This window comes from Myotis lucifugus, unplaced genomic scaffold (assembly GCF_000147115.1).
Source record: "Myotis lucifugus unplaced genomic scaffold, Myoluc2.0 scaffold_43, whole genome shotgun sequence".
Classification (NCBI taxonomy): domain Eukaryota; kingdom Metazoa; phylum Chordata; class Mammalia; order Chiroptera; family Vespertilionidae; genus Myotis; species Myotis lucifugus.
Genome location: NW_005871091.1, coordinates 2,520,965 through 2,538,446, shown reverse-complemented (window position 1 = coordinate 2,538,446; position 17,482 = coordinate 2,520,965). Strand labels below are relative to the sequence as shown.

Genomic DNA, 17,482 nt, shown 5'->3' with positions numbered 1-17,482 from the left:
CACCTACTCCCACCCCCACCCTCTAGTCTCATCTGCCCACCCTCCTCCCCACCCAGGGAGTTCATTCCGCTTGTTCCTACAGCACTTGCTATTAGGGCCACACACAGTAGCTTTTTTTTGGTAATGGGCAAAATTTATATAACATGAAGTTTACCATTTTTAGCGTCCATTTCAGTGGTTTTAAGTGCATTTACAATGTTTGTACAACCATCACCATTATTTACCCATTAAACATGCACTCTTCATCCCTCCCCTAGCCCCCCAGCCCTGGGCAACCACCGCTCTCCTTTCTGTCTCTGTGAATCTGAGAGAATCCTCCAGGTACTTCACGTAAGTGGAATCAGACAGTATTTTTCCTTTAGTGTCGGGTTATTTCACTTATAGTGTCCTCCAGATTCACCCATGATGTAGAATGGGTCAGAATCTCCTTCCTTTTTACGGCTGAATAATAGTCCATCATACGACTATACCCCTAGTTTATCTGTTCATCCATCCATGGACGTGGCTGTTTCCACCTGCTGGCTACTGTGAACAGTGCTGCGTGAGCACGAGTTCTGGCTCTTTCACTTACCAGGTGAAAATGTGGAGCCGACCAAGAACAGCTCTCCGGGGACCACAGTGCCTGCTGACTTAGACCTGCCTCTAAAGTGCCTGCCCGGACCACCCACCGTCAGGGCACCGCTCACCTCGGTGTTTGTGACCAGCATTTCTCGGAACACGTAAGCAATGGTGCAGTCCTCCGACTGACAGCGGATGTGGAAGCTGCCGTGTTCGGCGACATCGGGAGGATCGGGCCAGTACTGGTGACATTTGGTCTGCAAGGGAAGCACGGGGTGTGAGTGAACCTCCACTGGGGGGTGCTGTGCATGAGCAGTTACCTGGGCAGATGGGGCGGGCATTCAACCAGAGCCCTCTCGCTACACCAGGTACTCCAGCCAGGAGACAAGGAGCTCAGGCGGGGCTGACCTGCTGTGTGTCTGCTTTCTATGGGGAGAGGGTTGGGGTCGGCCTAGCAGGGGCCAGGCCACAGCTCATAAAACAGTCTGGGCTGGAAGCCAGAGGACGAGTCCAGAGACTTACCTTCTTTTCACCAGGGCCTGGAATGAACAGGAGGAGGCCTTAGACCTGGGGCCCTGACATAGGAGTGACCTCTCTACTGTGGCCTTCTCTACCTCAGTCAATCCCACTCCAGTCCCTCAGGCCCCTTCTCTGCTCTCAACACCCCTTCTCAACCTCACCCCTGCTCCTCTACCCACCCCCACCCTCTTGAGGTAAAGGCTTCAAGGCACAGTGGTTGAGACGGCACATCTGGGAGTCAGGACTCTGTGGGAGTTAGCCATATGACTTTGAACCTGCTACTCAACCGCTCTGATTTGCGTTTTCTTCACCCAAAAGATGGGGATAGCACCCGCTTCACAGACAGGGACAGAGGCTGGAGATAACAGTGCAGTGCCAGGCTCACTATGTGTGGGGATCAGGTCAATGGAGCCCCTATTCCTGTTGTCACTGTGGGCCCCGCATGAACTTGAGTAAGGATGGTGAGAGAGTCCAGACAGTCCAGATGAAAGACATCCCTACACGTAAATGAACGTCCCTTTGCACCCGAGCAGCAGCCCCTAGGCCTGCTCAGGCTTCCATACAGGACTCCCATGGAGCTGATACTCCCAGAGCACAGACGAGGAGACCCCCGGCTCAGCGGGACTGAGGTCTTAGGGCTGCTGTGGCTTATCTGCAGGCTGGCTGACCCCATGACCCTCCCCATTTTTATTTCCCCCTCCAAACCCTGAAGCTTGTCCCACAGATATCATACTCCTGCCCTGGCTTCAAAGCAAAACTCACGGCCAAGCTGTCCCTCTCATCATAGTTCTGTCAGTCAAATTCTGATCCACTCAAAGTTTTTCCTCCAAGCATACAGTTGCATCAAATGTAAAAATGACATCTGTTTGCAGCTGAAAGAGGGTATGCCAAGGGATGCACATAATTTGTCTGGAAACAGCTCTTCTATTCTTGTTTTCAAATGCCACAGTTTGAACTTAATGCTTTGAAATTAAAGCGTGCTGCTGGGAAGTTAGAGCTGAGAATTTACTTGTAAACCTTAAGCCTGGGTATCTGGCTAACAGCCACTGCCTGACTTTCCTTAGACAGGAAGGGGCTGCTGTCCGTAGAACCCATGGCAGAGCCGACACCCACCAGCCTACATCTCCTCCTCTTCTGCGAGGGGGTGTGGAGCTCTGCCCACAGGCCTGGTGGGAAGATAGCTTCTGAACTGATCAGCCCGTGCAAGGCAGAGCAGAGCCACAAACATCCCTATTTCTAGAGACTCCCAGTGAATCTGCCCTGGACTGGCCTCTCTCTTTACCCCTTGATCTGATTTAGATCTGAGGTCTGTTTGGATCTGAAAGCCCTGGGGGTGAAGTGGGAAGAGTGAGAAGTTTGTGGAAATCTCGAGTTTCAATCCTGGTCAGAGAGTCCCACTAACCACCTGTGTGATCGTGACCAAGTTACTCGGCTTCTTCCAGCTGCAGTTTCATCATGAATGCTGCTGCTGGGAGGAGGGATGACGCTCACGCTCCCAGTGTTTGAACAGAGTATGAAAGCACTAAATGGTGCCTTTAAAAAAAAATTTAAAAATAAATATATATATATATATATATATATAAAATTGATTTCAGAAAGGGAAGGAGAGAGAGAGATAGAAACATCAATGAGAGAGAGAGAGCCTTTGATCGGCTGCCTCCTGCACGCCCCCTACTGGAGATCAAGCCTGCAACCTGGGCATGGACCCTTGACTGGAATGGAACCCAGGACCCTTCAGTCTGCAGGCCGACACTCTATCCACTGATCAAACCAGCCAGGGCAAAAAAATGGTGCTTTTTATGGGCATTATTTTACCTTGGTCTCAAAACAACCCTATGAGGTAGGTACTATCATTGGCTCTATTTTGCATATGAATAAACAAGCTCAGAGAGGGAATCAACTGGTGTCAGATGACACATATAATAGGGCATACACAGATGTAAAAAATCCCCCCCCCCACCAAAGAAATATCCTTGATGGAAGAAGAGAGAAATGACTTTTTCCATTGAAAAGCTGTACCTCTAGAGCTCTATTTCCTTTATGAGGAAAGCATGAACCTGAGGGGAGCACACAAAGAGAAACATGTGGGGCAGGAAAGAAAAAGGGAGAACTCAGAGATCCTGCAGGGAAGCCTTTCCCAGACCACGGGGTGAAGCAGGGCCTCAGGGGAGCCCTCTGCACTGGCAGACCTGGGGGCTGCACAGGCCTGCGGGGAGTCCCCTCTACTAAGTGCATAACCTGGAGAAAACACAGGACATGCTGAAAGTGTCACTTCCCCTGTAGTGACTGACTCCTGACTCCAGGAAGAACCAGCTACTGGGTTGTGGTGAGGACACGATGAGGGTCCCCAGGATGAAGGGCTCCCATCACCTGAGAGCTTGTAACGGGAGAGGGAGGAGACACGCAGCCTGGATTTTAGAAGAACAGGTTTCTAACAATCAATAAACAAGAGGGGTGAGTTCCCAGGGTCTGAGACTGTGAAAGGAACGCTGTGACTCAGGGGAGATGGGAATCTCTCACTCAGGAACAAGCCGGAATGGGTTCAGTTAGGAAGAAAGGGCTGGGAAACAAAGAAACCCAGCTGGTCACCAACAATAGAGAGGAGGGGGATGGAATCTGGACGGAGCAGGAGGGCCAGGACCTGTGTGGCAGCCAGAGGAAGTGAGGCCTCTGGGATGGGAGAAAGGATCTTTTCCGACTTTTCAGTTGGAACAAGCAGAACAAGGGAGAGAAGGGAGTGCTATCAGGGCAGCTCATCTGTCACCAGCCATGCCGGCTAGAGCTCTCTTTTCTCTGCAGAGAAGAATGGCCTACAGCTGGGAAGGGGAGGCCAACATTACAGGGGAAAGAGAAGGCCACCACAGGCACGGACGGCGCCCAGCACCCCGCATGGGCTCAGGGGTTGACCCTGAGGAACTGCATCATGAGACCCAAGAGTGGAGCCTCCACGGACAGTTCCTGAGAAAACCTGGAGCATCTAGGCACCCAGAAGTAACAGAATAGTCTGGCGAATGGGGGGACTGGTAGATTTTGGAAAGGACAAGGCAATGAACTTGATGTCTGTCATCTATAAATACCAGAGTGGCCCCAGATCAGGGCCTGCAAAGTATGGGATGCCTGCAGGTCAATTCGGAGGAGACAGGTCTGTATTCAACAGCATAGAACCACATGGTGGGATGGGTTTTGTTCGTGGGTGCCATGGAGAGTCTCGATTTGGGTCTAGAAGAGCTTTCACATTACCTCCCTGATACTTGAACTCTCTTTTTAGGAGCCTGGAAGGCAAAAGTATTTATTTAAAATTTAATAGTGTTGTTTTTGCATCTTCGTATTTTTACACTTACCTTCTACTTATGGCAAGTGATACTGAACTTCCATTTAAGATGTATCTTTTTGGGGAAGGGGAATACAGTTGATACATATTGTGATAAGACAGATGGTGACATAGGATACTAGAACTAGGGGTGATCATGTTGTAAGGTATAAAAATGTCAAATGACTATATTATACACCTGAAACTAATATAACCAACATAAGAATGTTTACCAACTTTACTTAAATTAAAATTTTTTAAAAAATATGTATCTTTCAAAGGAAATTTATTAAACGACAAAAAAAATAGGTGAGTCAATTTAAAGAAAAATAATACTACAGCAAAATAAATATACTCTAATCCTGGCAATAATTGTTAAGGTGGCACTCAATCTACTACTGATGCTAACCTTTCTGTTATACTTATTGCATACCAAGAAAGCTATCTGTTTTAAGTCATTCAATTTCCCCACAATCTCACAACATAATTGGTACCATTATTCCATTCCCACAGAGGTTTTACAGCTTTCCAAAGTCACCGGTAGGTAGAGCTGAGACTTGAATTCAGGACACATGGCCCTAAGTCTGCCTTCTTGTCCACCACACCACAGAACAGGAGGGTAGCAAGTGCTCCAGAAAAACAAAAAAATGTCCCTGTAATGCCCTAGCTGGTTTGACTCAATGGATAGAGTGTCGGCCTGCAGACTGAAGGGTCCTGGGTTCGATCCCCAATAGGGGCCGTGCAGGAGGCAGCTAATCAATGATTCTCATCATTGATATTTCTATCTCTCTCTCCCTCTTCCTTCCTCTCTAAAATCAATAAAATATATTTTAAAAAATGTTCTTGTAACTTCATTTCCTATTCAGAACAAGATTAGAAGAATCACAAAAAACAAAAACAAAACATAAGCAAAAATTAAAAATATAAAAAACGAGACTTACAGACAAGGGGATGCCACAGACCTGTTGCCTTGTGCTCTCAGCAAAACCTCAGACAGGCCATCCCTCAGTACAGAAGAGGGAGAAATGGCAGGGGCTGGGGGTAGAGCTGGGAGAATTAACAACTGCTCCCCAAAGAGTGCCCTCGATGCCTCTGACACACAGGCTTCTACAGCCTCTTAAAGACCTTCACATTTATTTAAACAGTGACTTATGTGAAGAGAAGAGGTTTTGATGAAAACTGTGACAAGAAGCTGAGAGTGATAGCCAACACAAAGAATGAGGAGAACCCCCAGGAGCACTCTGAAGGCCAGATCTGATGGCTGAGTCCTCCCAGCAATGATGATGATGACGATGATGGAACACACACACACACACACACACACACACACACACACACACCACACCAATGCCTTAACATTTGTTGGATATGTGCAACATGTAGTTCTCTAAGCTTCTTGTACATATTTTCTCCATCTTCATCTACCCTACAAGGGGAGCGCCATTATCATCTCCATTTCCCACAGGGACAGCTGAGGCTCAGAGAGGGTAGGCACTTGCTCAAAAGGAACCTTTTTTTGGACCCAGACTGTGTGGCTCCAGAGCCTCTCCAGAGTGCTGTACGTAGGTTTCAAGAGCTTGAGACAAAGACCAGACAATGTCCACTGACCACACGCTTGGTGGGAGCTGAACGTGTCACTGTTTGCAAGTCTAGGATGACTTTCAGGTACCGGAAAGAGCACTGCATATTAAGAAGGGGTGACTCACTCTGCGTCTCCAGGTGGGAAAAGCAGGTGGGGTAACGGTTCAAAGCAACATGGATTTCAGCTCTTTGTGAGGAGGGATTTTTAAAATATCAGAGCTGAACACCCACAGATGGACCCTGGAGGGTCTTAGCAGAGGTGGGGAGCGCTCTGCCTGGGACACCACACGTAACAGCCATTTGCGATCTATGGGGCGCTATCAATCAGTAGGAATCCTTATTTTGCTGTTTCAGGTGAGAGGGTAGACTGGTCTCCTCAAACATACTACCCATCCCAATCCTGTGCTCTGACTTTCAGCGTGGACCAGTTTGGCATTCTGAACTACGTAGCGAGGAAAGGCCTGGGAGGAAGTGGCACAGATCCATTCAAAGCAGGTGGCTCAAAATTAATTTAGATTTGATTTTGGAATGTGCTTCTGAATAAACATTTCATAATGAAGCTATCCAGATGTAGGCACAAGTTCGAGCATTCACGATACAGTATCCCTTGCATGCTGATTTCTGTTATATAATCAGAGATCTGTTCCCGAGGAAAATGTACATCCTGGAAAGCACAGTACAGAGTCCCTCACTCTCCGAATTAAGCCCTTCTTACCTGCTTATGCAAGGGGTTTTGCTGCCACACAAGCAGAGGTTGGTAGAGGTTGTCATTTCTCCTACATTTTACCTCCACTGTGAACCTGGCACCCACACTGCTCTTCTGGGGACCAGCACTTGTGCTGGGTGGGTGAGGCCAGTGCAGGGGTTCTGGGCAGGTGAGGTGAAGCAAGGGGAAGGACCTCTGGCTTGTAATAATGGATCCGAGCCAAGAGTGGGAGGGGCTGTCCCGTCATTCTTTAGCTTGGAGAAGGCCAGGGTGTGGGCAGCAGGAGGGCTGAGCTTGCCATCATTAGAGAAGTCCACCAGTAGCTCCTTACAGAAGCTTTATGGGTCATGTAGGGGCTAGACTGGGCCACATTTAAGACCCTTTCAACTCTGAGATTCATGTTCCACAGAACACAGCGTGACATGCACACATCTGAATCGGAAATCAAGCCACTTACCCGCCCTCGCTCTGTGAGAGTCGTCAACATGACGATGAGTGATAACTTCTGATCCCAGACGACTTGCCAAAACTGTGCACAGGTATGTGGCAGGGGTCCCTGAGCGGCAATGTACTTGTTCACAAGGTTGGCAGCAGGAATTTCCATCTGGCAAGAGAGTGTTAAGGCATTAGAATCTGTTACTGCCACAAGGAAACTGGATCTTAAACTCTTCTAGCTGATCACTGACATCACACCAGAATAATGTCTCTATCAACTTATGGCCAGTCAGAAAAACTTTCAAAAAGCTATTTTTAAAATTTCTTGAAAGATATTTGACAAAGGTGCTAGCATTAGATAGTTAAGATACAACTATGATACTCGGTAGGCGATCATTAGAAATGTACCTACAAGATGATGGGAGAGTTTAAATGACCTTCACTGCTGTATCGTAAATATCATCAATATTGTGCATCTATATTTTCAGGGACACCTATCAATCCTCAATGGAGACAAACTATGTAAAACACCTTTGGCTTCCTCAACCCTGGTGTCAGTATCTCCCTTGCCCCCGAGTAACTCAAGGAGATTGGACTGTGTGGTGTTATTGCCCCACCACTGTTTCTTTGTTTTTAAATTGAATTTATTGGGGTGACATTGGTTAATAAAATTATGAAGGTCTCAGGTGTACAATTCCATAATTATCCATCTGCATATTGTGTGTTCACAGCCCAAGTCAAGTTGCCCCCACCATTTCTTAAGACATGAGGTATGTTAAAGTGAGGGTCAATGAATCAATGAATCCCATGGATGTTTTGGAATAAATGGAATCACTGACCAGACCCATTTTATTTATTTATTTATTTTTAGGAAAGCTCTTGATAGTTTTGCTATAAGTTGAGACCTGAACTTGAGAAGTCATCTGTTCATTTACACCCGAAGTTGGCAAACTATGGCCTGAGGACCAAATGTGACCTTCGCTTTGCAAGCTGAGAGCAGTATTTTTATGTTTTTACGTGGTTGCAGTTTAAATGGTTGTGTAAGTACCTAAGCAATATCCTCAATTTTGCCTCTTGACTTGCAAAGGCCAAAATATTGACTCCCTGGCCCTTGACAGAAAAGATGTGCTGACCCTTGGTTTAGATGAAGAAACGGAGGTTCAGAGAGGTTAACTAAGTTGCCCAAGATGTGTTTTCAGAGTAAAATGACTGCTTTTCTCACAACATGTGAAATCTTTTACCTTTTCTTTTTGGGTTATATGCACAGAGATGGTTTTATTTTTATTTTAGATGACAGTATATACAGTAACAACGGGGAAAACACAGAAAGTTACAAACATAGCACTGGCAAAAATAAAAATAAAACCCACAACAAAACAAACCCTAACCCAAACCCAAAACACCTAGCTGCCCGCAGCCGAGGACAGAAGGCGTGTGGACCCCGGAGTCAGAGACACAGAATCTAAGTTTTGGTCTCACCTTAAGTTAGCCTTGTGACTTTCAAATTATCGAATCTCTCCGAACCTTAGTTTCCTCCTCTGTAAAATGAGGCTATTCTGCCTTCCCTCCGGGCTGTTGTGCTGAAATCAGGGAGTGAACAGGAAAGCACTTCCTCAAATGCAAAGCAGCCCGGAGCCAGGATCATGCTCCTTACAGCGATTAATGTGCTCTTTCTTATTACCCAGTTTCTAACTTACGTTCACGTGACTCGCATTAATATAATCTTCATTTCCCTGCAGTAATACCCGGGTGGTGTCATCTGTGGGGGGAAGAAAAAGCATTTACCGATGATTCCCAGCCTTATTTTGATCTTACCAAGTACACAAGGGTTCAGTTCCCAGCCCCATCTGCAGCCCTCGCCGCATTAGCATAAACACTATTCCCCAACTGTTCCCAGTCTGAGATGGCAGCAATAAAGACGGTGGTGTTTACAGACACATTGAAAGTCGGTCCAGAATACCAGACAATCTGTTTTAGGAAGGGAAACATTATCTCAGTGTGTGGGGGGAGGAGGCGTTCATGCCAGAAACTCACAAGGCAACACGTCTTTGTATCGGTTTTTGTCCAAATTTTGAGGCAGCTTTGCAAAGGTGATGGCCAACCCAGGTTTCTTTCTGTAGAGTTGCTATATAACAAACAGAGAAGTAAAAAGCCATTGTAAAAAAAAAAAACAGCTATCAAAGGAGTGTGAAAACATACTTGAACAGTAAAAGTTTATCGTTCACAGTGCCAAAATCTTACCACTTAAAAGTGGTTGTGTGTTACATCTTAAAAGAAAAATGTTTCCAATAAGAAATTCTACGATCCCATAAGAAATATTCTTCAATTTTTAAAAATCATGAACAAGGGTCTTTGCGGAGGGCGGGGGGGTGGGGGTGGGGTATCTGTCTGAGTCACAGATAATGATCACAGCAAGTAAAACCTTAATGACAATCATTTGACAAATGCACAATCATTTGACAAATGCCAAAAGCAGGTAGAGAAAAAAAATTCCGACTTAAAATGAAATGAAAATCATTTACATTAGTCTAAAAACACTTCCCTCCAATTCAGTGGAGTAAACCGTATGTTTTGCTTAAAAACAAGAACATTCCATTCATCGTTCCACAAGTCTATTTCCATAGTAAAAACATTTATTGCCTCAAGGAAACCAAAACATTTATTCCCACACATAGTAAACTTCATATGAAGAGGTATTCCCCTGTGCATGTAATCACCAGCAAAAATATCAATTGAAACAGTCTTTGCCTATCTACAAGCACCCATCAGACACCTTTGCACAGCACCTGATGTGATTTTGACGACAGCTCTGTCAGAGGTATTAATAGCATCCTTCGTTTGCAAGTGGAAGAGGCAGAGATTAAATGCTTAGATGATGTACCACACACTGAACTCAGATCTGACTTCAGTGCTTGAGTTTTCTTTTTTCCTCGAAACCACTTTATTGAGGTCTGGTTGACATGTAAAAGGCGGTCCATATTTACTCTATACAGCGCTGTGAGTTTGGGGATAAGTATGCAAGAGTGACCTGTCATCATCAAGGCCATGGACAGTCCCTCCCTTCCAGAAGTTTCCTCCGGCCCCCTTCGGCTTTCTTTTCTACACAACTGTTTCTCCCATTTTGAACCTGAAAGTGAAACATTATTCACCAGTGGTTTTTATTAACTTTATGGGAATTTTAAAAACACATTTTTCAATGTTGGATCTATTTTTTTTTTTTGCAGGAAATTTGGGATATTCAGACTTGTATAAAAAAGAAAATTGCCAGTAATTTGACAACCCTGAGACAACCCTTTTCATATATGTTCTCCAGTTTAGATTTTTCTGTGCATGTGTACACAAATATACATAAGCATATATGCAAACACATAACACACATGTTTTGTAAAACAAAAAACGGAGATTGAATTGTATATGCTATCATGTTCCATACTGTGTTCTAAGGGACCAAGTGTTTTAAAAGAAGCAAATTGGCACCCTTAGAAAAAGTTTCAGGGTCAAATAAATTTGGGGAATACTACAAGCCATCTTCTGTTCTATGACTCTCCAAGAAGACAAGCCCTGTAGTGCGTAAGCTTGTTTAATTATGATTAGCTAAACATTTCTCAAGCTAATTTGGAGAATCTCACATCTCACAAGAAGCGTTCCGGGAAATACAACCATAATTTTGAAGCCATTTTTCCCCCTACTTATTACACAGTGTCTAGTTTTCTGTGTTATTAAATATTCTAAGTATTCTCTATACACATGATTTTTACTGTCTCAATAATCTACAGTTTCTCATAATTTATTTCAACTTTTACTCTACTTTTTAACTAGGCTGTTTTTAATTTTTTCCTCTTATAAATTTTCAGGGACAGAAGTACTGCATCAAAGCATATTTTGAAGGACTTTGATACATATAACCATGCTGCCTGCCCTCAGGGGGCATAAGAATGCTCGGTTCAACAAATTGTGGCTCATATCATCAGCTAGAACGTGTCTGCAATTTGAATAGGGAGGCCGAACGTTATTTCGCCCCTTATGTTTTTGCTAATTTTATTTGTTGGTTTTTCTCTTATCAGCTTTTTTTTAAAAAAATTAAACAAACAAGTTGTACAGAAATCACCAGGAGAGAATTAGCATAGAGGTTTGGGATAACGACAATTGTGTCATATCTTATACATTTACTAAATGTTTAGAATTCCAATCTCTCCCCGCACTCAGCTACTGATCGCCTTTATAATTTTAGTTCATAATAATCAAGTAGCCATTGGACAACTTCTTAAGTATCTGCAAACTGTAATGGACTCTCTGAGCTCATTCTGGAAATAAATTCATGGTTTATTGGTGGTTTTGGTTTGATTCTGAAAGGGGAAATATCTGAATCAGATTCCCCTAAACTGCACAGAAGTAAAATCTAATTAAGTAAATATAATCAGTAAACCTAACCTGGAGGTAAAAAGAATTTCTTTTCAAATAACAAAAATGTAAATGTAATCAACTCGAGATGGTCTAGCAGAAAAGCAAAGATCTAGCAAAAGGTTTTAATTATAGTAAGTATATAAGTATCTCAGCAGTATAACGATCTTTTGAGATTACAGAATACGTACTAAAAATAAAAAATAAAGTACTATAGCAGTGTTTGAAAATATTTTACATGTGCACACCCTGGGCTGATAGAAATGCATGGTATAGTCATACCACAAAATTATATGCAAGCAATAAAAAAAATTAGACTAAAAGAACACATTTGGAAGGATCTCCATTTGTCTATTTTTAAGTGAAAAATGCAAGTTACAGAATAATATATACAATAGTGACCCCATAGCAGCATATAGTATGTGTGTGTGTGTGTACTTATGTACATATGTGTGTAAAAATTATATTTGCATGAGCATTGGAACAAATATGGAAGGATACCCACCAAATTATTGGTAAATTATAACAAAGAGAAAGAAGCTAAAGGGGATAGGGGTTAGGAGACTATTAATTTTACTGTGGCTATTTCTGAATTCCTTGAATTATTTACAAGGGAAGGGCTCAAGTTGGAGTTGGGTGAAGGGCTGGGTCCCACCTGGCGATGGTGAGTTTTGACAATAGATTAGACTTTTAACAGATTCTAACCCTAGATCTCTCTCAGTGTGACACTGGGCAAGTCCTTTCGCCCCTGAGCCTCATTTTCTCCATCTATAAAGGTGAGACCCTAATCATTCTGGCCGTATCTATTTCACAGAACTGTTGTACAGTCAATGGAGACAAACTATGTAAAACACCTTTGGCAGATTCCAATATGCTATAGAAATGCTAATTATTCAGTTCGATTTTGTTACAGCTGGGACCAAATGCTTTCTGGAACACATTTGTAATTGTTTATCAAAAGCCGCGGGAAGCACAGGGAAATTCCCTTCATGGAGATATACTTCAAAGGGAGCTGTGCTGAAACCAGCTCATCACCATGGGAGGGATTCGGCCATGGCCCATCTACCCCAGGGCAGGCCCTTTGTGTGGTGGAGTGGGTGGGGTGGGCACCTGCTAGGTACCAGCCATAGCTTCCTGCCCGGGTCCAGGGCACAGCCCCCGTAGGCCACGTCACCCACCTGCTGATAGCACTGGACGAGCATATCGAGAGCCAGGACTGCCAGGACTATAGAGTCAGAGAGCCCTGGGGTCCAACTCTAAGTTGACATGAACACTTTTTGTGTGAACATCAGACATGTTCTTTAGACTCTTGGAACCTCTATCCTATATAATAAAAGGATAATATGCAAATTGACTGAAATGCAGAATGACTGGTTGCTATGATGTGCACTGACCACCAGGGAGCAGACGCTCAATGCAGGAGCTGCCCCTTGGTGCTCATGAGCTCCCACAGGGGGAGTGCCGCTCAGCCAGAAGCCGGGCTCACAGCTGGCGAGTGCAGTGGCGGTGGCAGGAGCCTCTCCTCCCTTCGCAGGGCTAAGGATGTCCGACTGATGGCTTAGGCCCACTCCCCGCAGCAGGTCTAAACCATCAGTGAGACATCCCCCAAGTGCTCCCAGACTGTGAGAGGGCACAGGCCAGGCTGAGGGACCCCCCGAGTGCACGAATTTCATGCACCCAGCCTCTAGTTTATAAATAATGATAGTTGTTACTTTTTATTGCACTCTTATCATGTGTCAGACAACACATTAAGTATTTATCTCATCTGACCCTTACAACTAACCCATGAGTCACCCAAGTGGGGCAGTAGAGGCCACAGAGATTAAGGGACATGCCGAGGTTACGTAGGAAGTGAGTGGTAGGAAGAGCCAGGATTTAAAGTCTGCTTGGCTCCATGTGGCTAGATAGCTTCTCAGATCTTTTCTAGCTCTAATTTGTACTAATCTAATAATAACTCTCACATGTAAATACATTCTGTTGTTCGCAAAGATTAGATAGTTGATAAGAGAGCAAGCTCTTGAACTAGCCTGCCTGGGTTCCAGTCGGCTGTGGGATAACCTCCCCCAGACTCTGGTCCTTCATCTATATAATGGGCTGCTGTGAGAATTCTGTGTGATGGTGCACGTAATGCCCTCGGCACATAGTAAGTGCTCATTAAAAGCTTCCCTTTGTCTTAGTTTCTGGTTTGATCTGGCTTCCTTTAGAATTCTTCTCTAGCAGCTGTGCAGGATCTCTTTTCCCCATCTGTAACAGTGGTCATTAAATTATGTTTCACAGTCTAGGGTTCCTTGGGACAAAGTGGGGAGACGGAGGCAGGGCTCCATGTACCCCACCAGCTGCATCACAGAGCTGCTCTGCTATTATCTGTTTTGCATTCTGGAATTCTGCAAATGTTATTTAAAAAGAGGGTTTCCCGTCCTAACCGGTTTGGCTTAGTGGATAGAGCGTCAGCCTGCGGACTGAAGGGTCCCAGGTTCGATTCCGGTCAAGGGCATGTACCTTGGTTGCAGGCATATCCCCAGTAGGGGGTGTGCAGGAGGCAGCTGATCAATGTTTCTCTCTCATCAATGTTTCTAACTCTCTATCCCTCTCCCGTCCTCTCTGTAAAAAATCAATAATTAATTTATATATATTTATATATATATAAAGAGGGTTTCCCTACTTCATTTCTAGGAAATACATAAACTAAATGAAGGAAATGGAAATGTGAAACCAAAATTTAAAACCTAAAATTTCTATGTTGTCCATTTCTTATGCTCTAGTCTAACTATACACTCTAAAGGCAAGACTTGGGATGGGCAGCAGTGGGGCAATGGTTCTGGTACAATATTTATCCCACCCCTTTCCCCCATCATCCTCTGGATCCGCATGGACATCAGAACCTCCGGGTGATCTGGTTAAGAGTATCAACACCTAGGCCCATCCCAGCATGGCTGACCCAGGAGCTGTGTCTGGACCCAGTGTAACAAGCTCTTTGGGTAATATCCATACAGATGCTCAGCGTGTCATCCTTTGAGAAACACTACTCAGAAACACGGGGGACGGGTGGGTACTTCTCTCCAAAGCGTTTTTAAACTGTTAATGATGTTCAGTGAACGTTGGTCAAGAAAAACCTTATGTGGGATTCCCCTACATGAAACATGAAAGCGGAGCCCCCTGAGTGGAGTAGATTGTCCCTCGGGAGCACAGGTTAAGACCAAGCTTGGTCTTCTTCCTCATTGAGAGCCCACAGCGCCCCTCTGTGGACAGTGTGATAAAAGACAAACGGTTCCCTCTGGGCTGAAGGACCTCCATCACCTGGAGATGTCTCCAAGGACTCCTTGCTGCAGTTCTCCGCCCAGGTATCCCCGTTTCCCTTTGCTACCTGACACCCTATGAGCTTAGTCTGCGTTTAGCTCGGGACCTTCCTGGCATATTCTACCCCCCTCCACACTCAATCCCATCCATCCTCTATTAATACGACATCTCACTCCAGAGGACCTCCGGTAACCCTCTTGCCTCCCGTTTCTACAGAACACACATTCTGTGCAATGACATCTTGCCCTATATTGGTCTTTAGCTGTTTCTGGGACGCATGAGACATCCATGCAAATATACCAAAATTAGACTGTAAACTTCTTGGGGCCAGAAACCCACCTTTTCCCTCCTTCGTGTGCTCCTGATTCAGTATTTGAAACATGGTAACACCTAATGTACACCCCCTGAATGAATGAGTGACTGCACGGCGCCTTTCACATCTCCTCCAACACCCAACAAGGAATAAAAGGAATACACGCTGTCTCTGGCTTTTAAGTTCTTGTTTCAATGCTTTTGGAGAATGTTTAAAAATATGCAGTTTTAGTGTTTAGAATGTACATTTCAATTTTGAACTATTTTGCAATGCAAGGCCAGGAAGCACAACCTCTGTATTTTCTTCTTTTAAAATCCTAAGCCTACACAGCCTCCTGCAGGCCAGTGGGAAGAAGACTTTCTCTCTCTGTATTCAGTCTATGTCTATCCAATTCTACCCACGTAATTACATTATTCCTACCCTTTAATCCTGTTCTCATTTTCACAAGATACAAACTTATTTTTTGTCTATATTATCTGCCATGACCGTTAAGTTTAAAATTCCCTATTGATTTTTTTTTTTGTGGGGGTGGGGAGGTCAATTATCTTCACCTTTCACCTGTGGGTTTTTACTTTCTACTGTTGTTTAACACACATTGCTCTAATAATGTATTCTGTTTACATCCTATTCCTTGCACCATAAATCTCTTCTCACTCGAGACCCTATGCCTTGCGTTCCTTTTTGTTCCATATTCATACTCCTCCTGCTTTCCTGAATCAATGTGCAGTCACATACGTTTGACAAACTGCCTAGCTTTCCTTCTGTGACTCTCTTTTTATACAAATAAACAAGGAATTGCTGATTTCTGCTTTCAAATTCAACCCGAGACTGTCTTTCCTAATTTATGAATCCAAACGGGGTGTGTTGGCGTTAATCACGATCGATTTTCTTTTATCGCCCTGCTTAATGCTTCTTTGTGCTCTTTGTTATCTCTTATTGCATGAACTACTCTGCTTTCTTCTACCTTGAGAAACATTTGGACGATAAACACATTCTGTTTTCATTCTGTTGGCAAGCAGATCAGTAAAACTGGCTTAGAAACCGAGCCTTCTCTGGTCCTACTTTGCTTTGTAAAGTCTGTGTGTGCTTTCTGTCAACAGTTCCAACCTGTGATTAGCGGTCCCTCCTGGCGAAGGCCGGGGGCATCTGACTTCCACTCATGTTCACAGTTCACATGGTTCTGGGCACTCGGGGAGGCAAGGCCCTGTGCTCGGATGGGATGACACTAACTGCTCCACAGGATGCCCGGCAGGGCCAGGGACGGGCTCCTCCGTCATGTTTTGGGCGCCACCCACACCGCCTCTCCACTACCTTCTACTCCTGAGTGTTTGGAGCCTTTGTGTTGGCAGCTAACTAGCTCAGAGTCCCTCCTCCTCGATTTCTGACGCGTTTCTCCATGACTACCAAACATACTAGAATAAGAGGGTGAGGCAGAGTTCAGTGATGGGCTGTGGGCCCCATCCCCCGCTTTCTGGGCCCGCTCCCCTGCCCGGTGCTCGGAGCCCCTCCTGTGTTTGGCGATGAGCATGGGCCCCCCGGGTCTCGGCTGACTCGGCAGCACCTGAGCAGCCCACCGAGGCACCGAGGCACCGGGGTCCAGGTTGCGGGTGGGCCCTCGGTTCTCCTACCTCGAACTGGATCAGCACCGTCCCACTTTCGAGGCCCTTCTTTAGCTGTTCCATGGATCCCTCCAAGGTGTCGGCACCCTCCGGACACTCAGGGAAAATGGCCTCTGGGAAGAGCTGGTTCAGTTCATCTTCAGATTTGATATCCGCAAAGGAGTGGACAGCTGTAGGGGACAAGAAAGGGTGCGTCTGGCTGTGCGGCAAAGCTCTGGGGATCCGTTTCCTCCCCCCAAATTACCCTTATGACACCTGCATGCAGATGGTTTAAAACATCTCATTAAATGATTACGCACACAGCAATTCTCACCAAAGACACTGCTTCTTGTTGAATGATTATACGTGTTGAATACACAAAACGACATACTATTCTGGTTCGTTTATGATGGTGTTTAGATGTTGCCAAAGGTAAAAGAAAGGGAAAGGATGCTTTTATAGAAAACATATCTTCTCTCTTCGCTCTCTCTGACCTGGTTCTTGTACCCATCCCCTCACCCCCTTCTCGGTTCCTTTTCATTTGCTCCCTTAAAACAGGCACTTTCCCAGGCCCTGGTGTGAGGTCCGGCATGCTGTCCATGACACCATCGTCCCACACAACTCAGCCAACCTAACTGGTGGCCATTTTTAGGTGGGAGGCTCCCAGGTACACATCTCAAGTCCTCACATCCCTCCTGCACTTCATGCCTACCTCGTCAGTTCGAATCCGCCCTGCATGGCAGACTCCATATGAATAAAAATAA

The 17,482-nt window shown here is 45.0% G+C and overlaps 1 protein-coding gene across 1 annotated transcript in view; it reads right to left on the bottom strand.

The window, feature by feature from the left end:
• PTPN3 (protein tyrosine phosphatase, non-receptor type 3) overlaps window positions 1–17,482 on the bottom strand; it is a 126,824-nt gene that overhangs the window by 6,644 nt on the left and 102,698 nt on the right. Inside the window, exons 20-24 of the mRNA XM_023753225.1 lie at window positions 16,749–16,909; window positions 9,144–9,234; window positions 8,807–8,868; window positions 7,132–7,278; window positions 652–815 (exon numbers count right to left, since the gene is read on the bottom strand). Of these exons, the coding sequence (XP_023608993.1) occupies window positions 652–815; window positions 7,132–7,278; window positions 8,807–8,868; window positions 9,144–9,234; window positions 16,749–16,909 (625 nt within the window). The remainder of the gene's footprint in view (window positions 1–651; window positions 816–7,131; window positions 7,279–8,806; window positions 8,869–9,143; window positions 9,235–16,748; window positions 16,910–17,482) is intronic.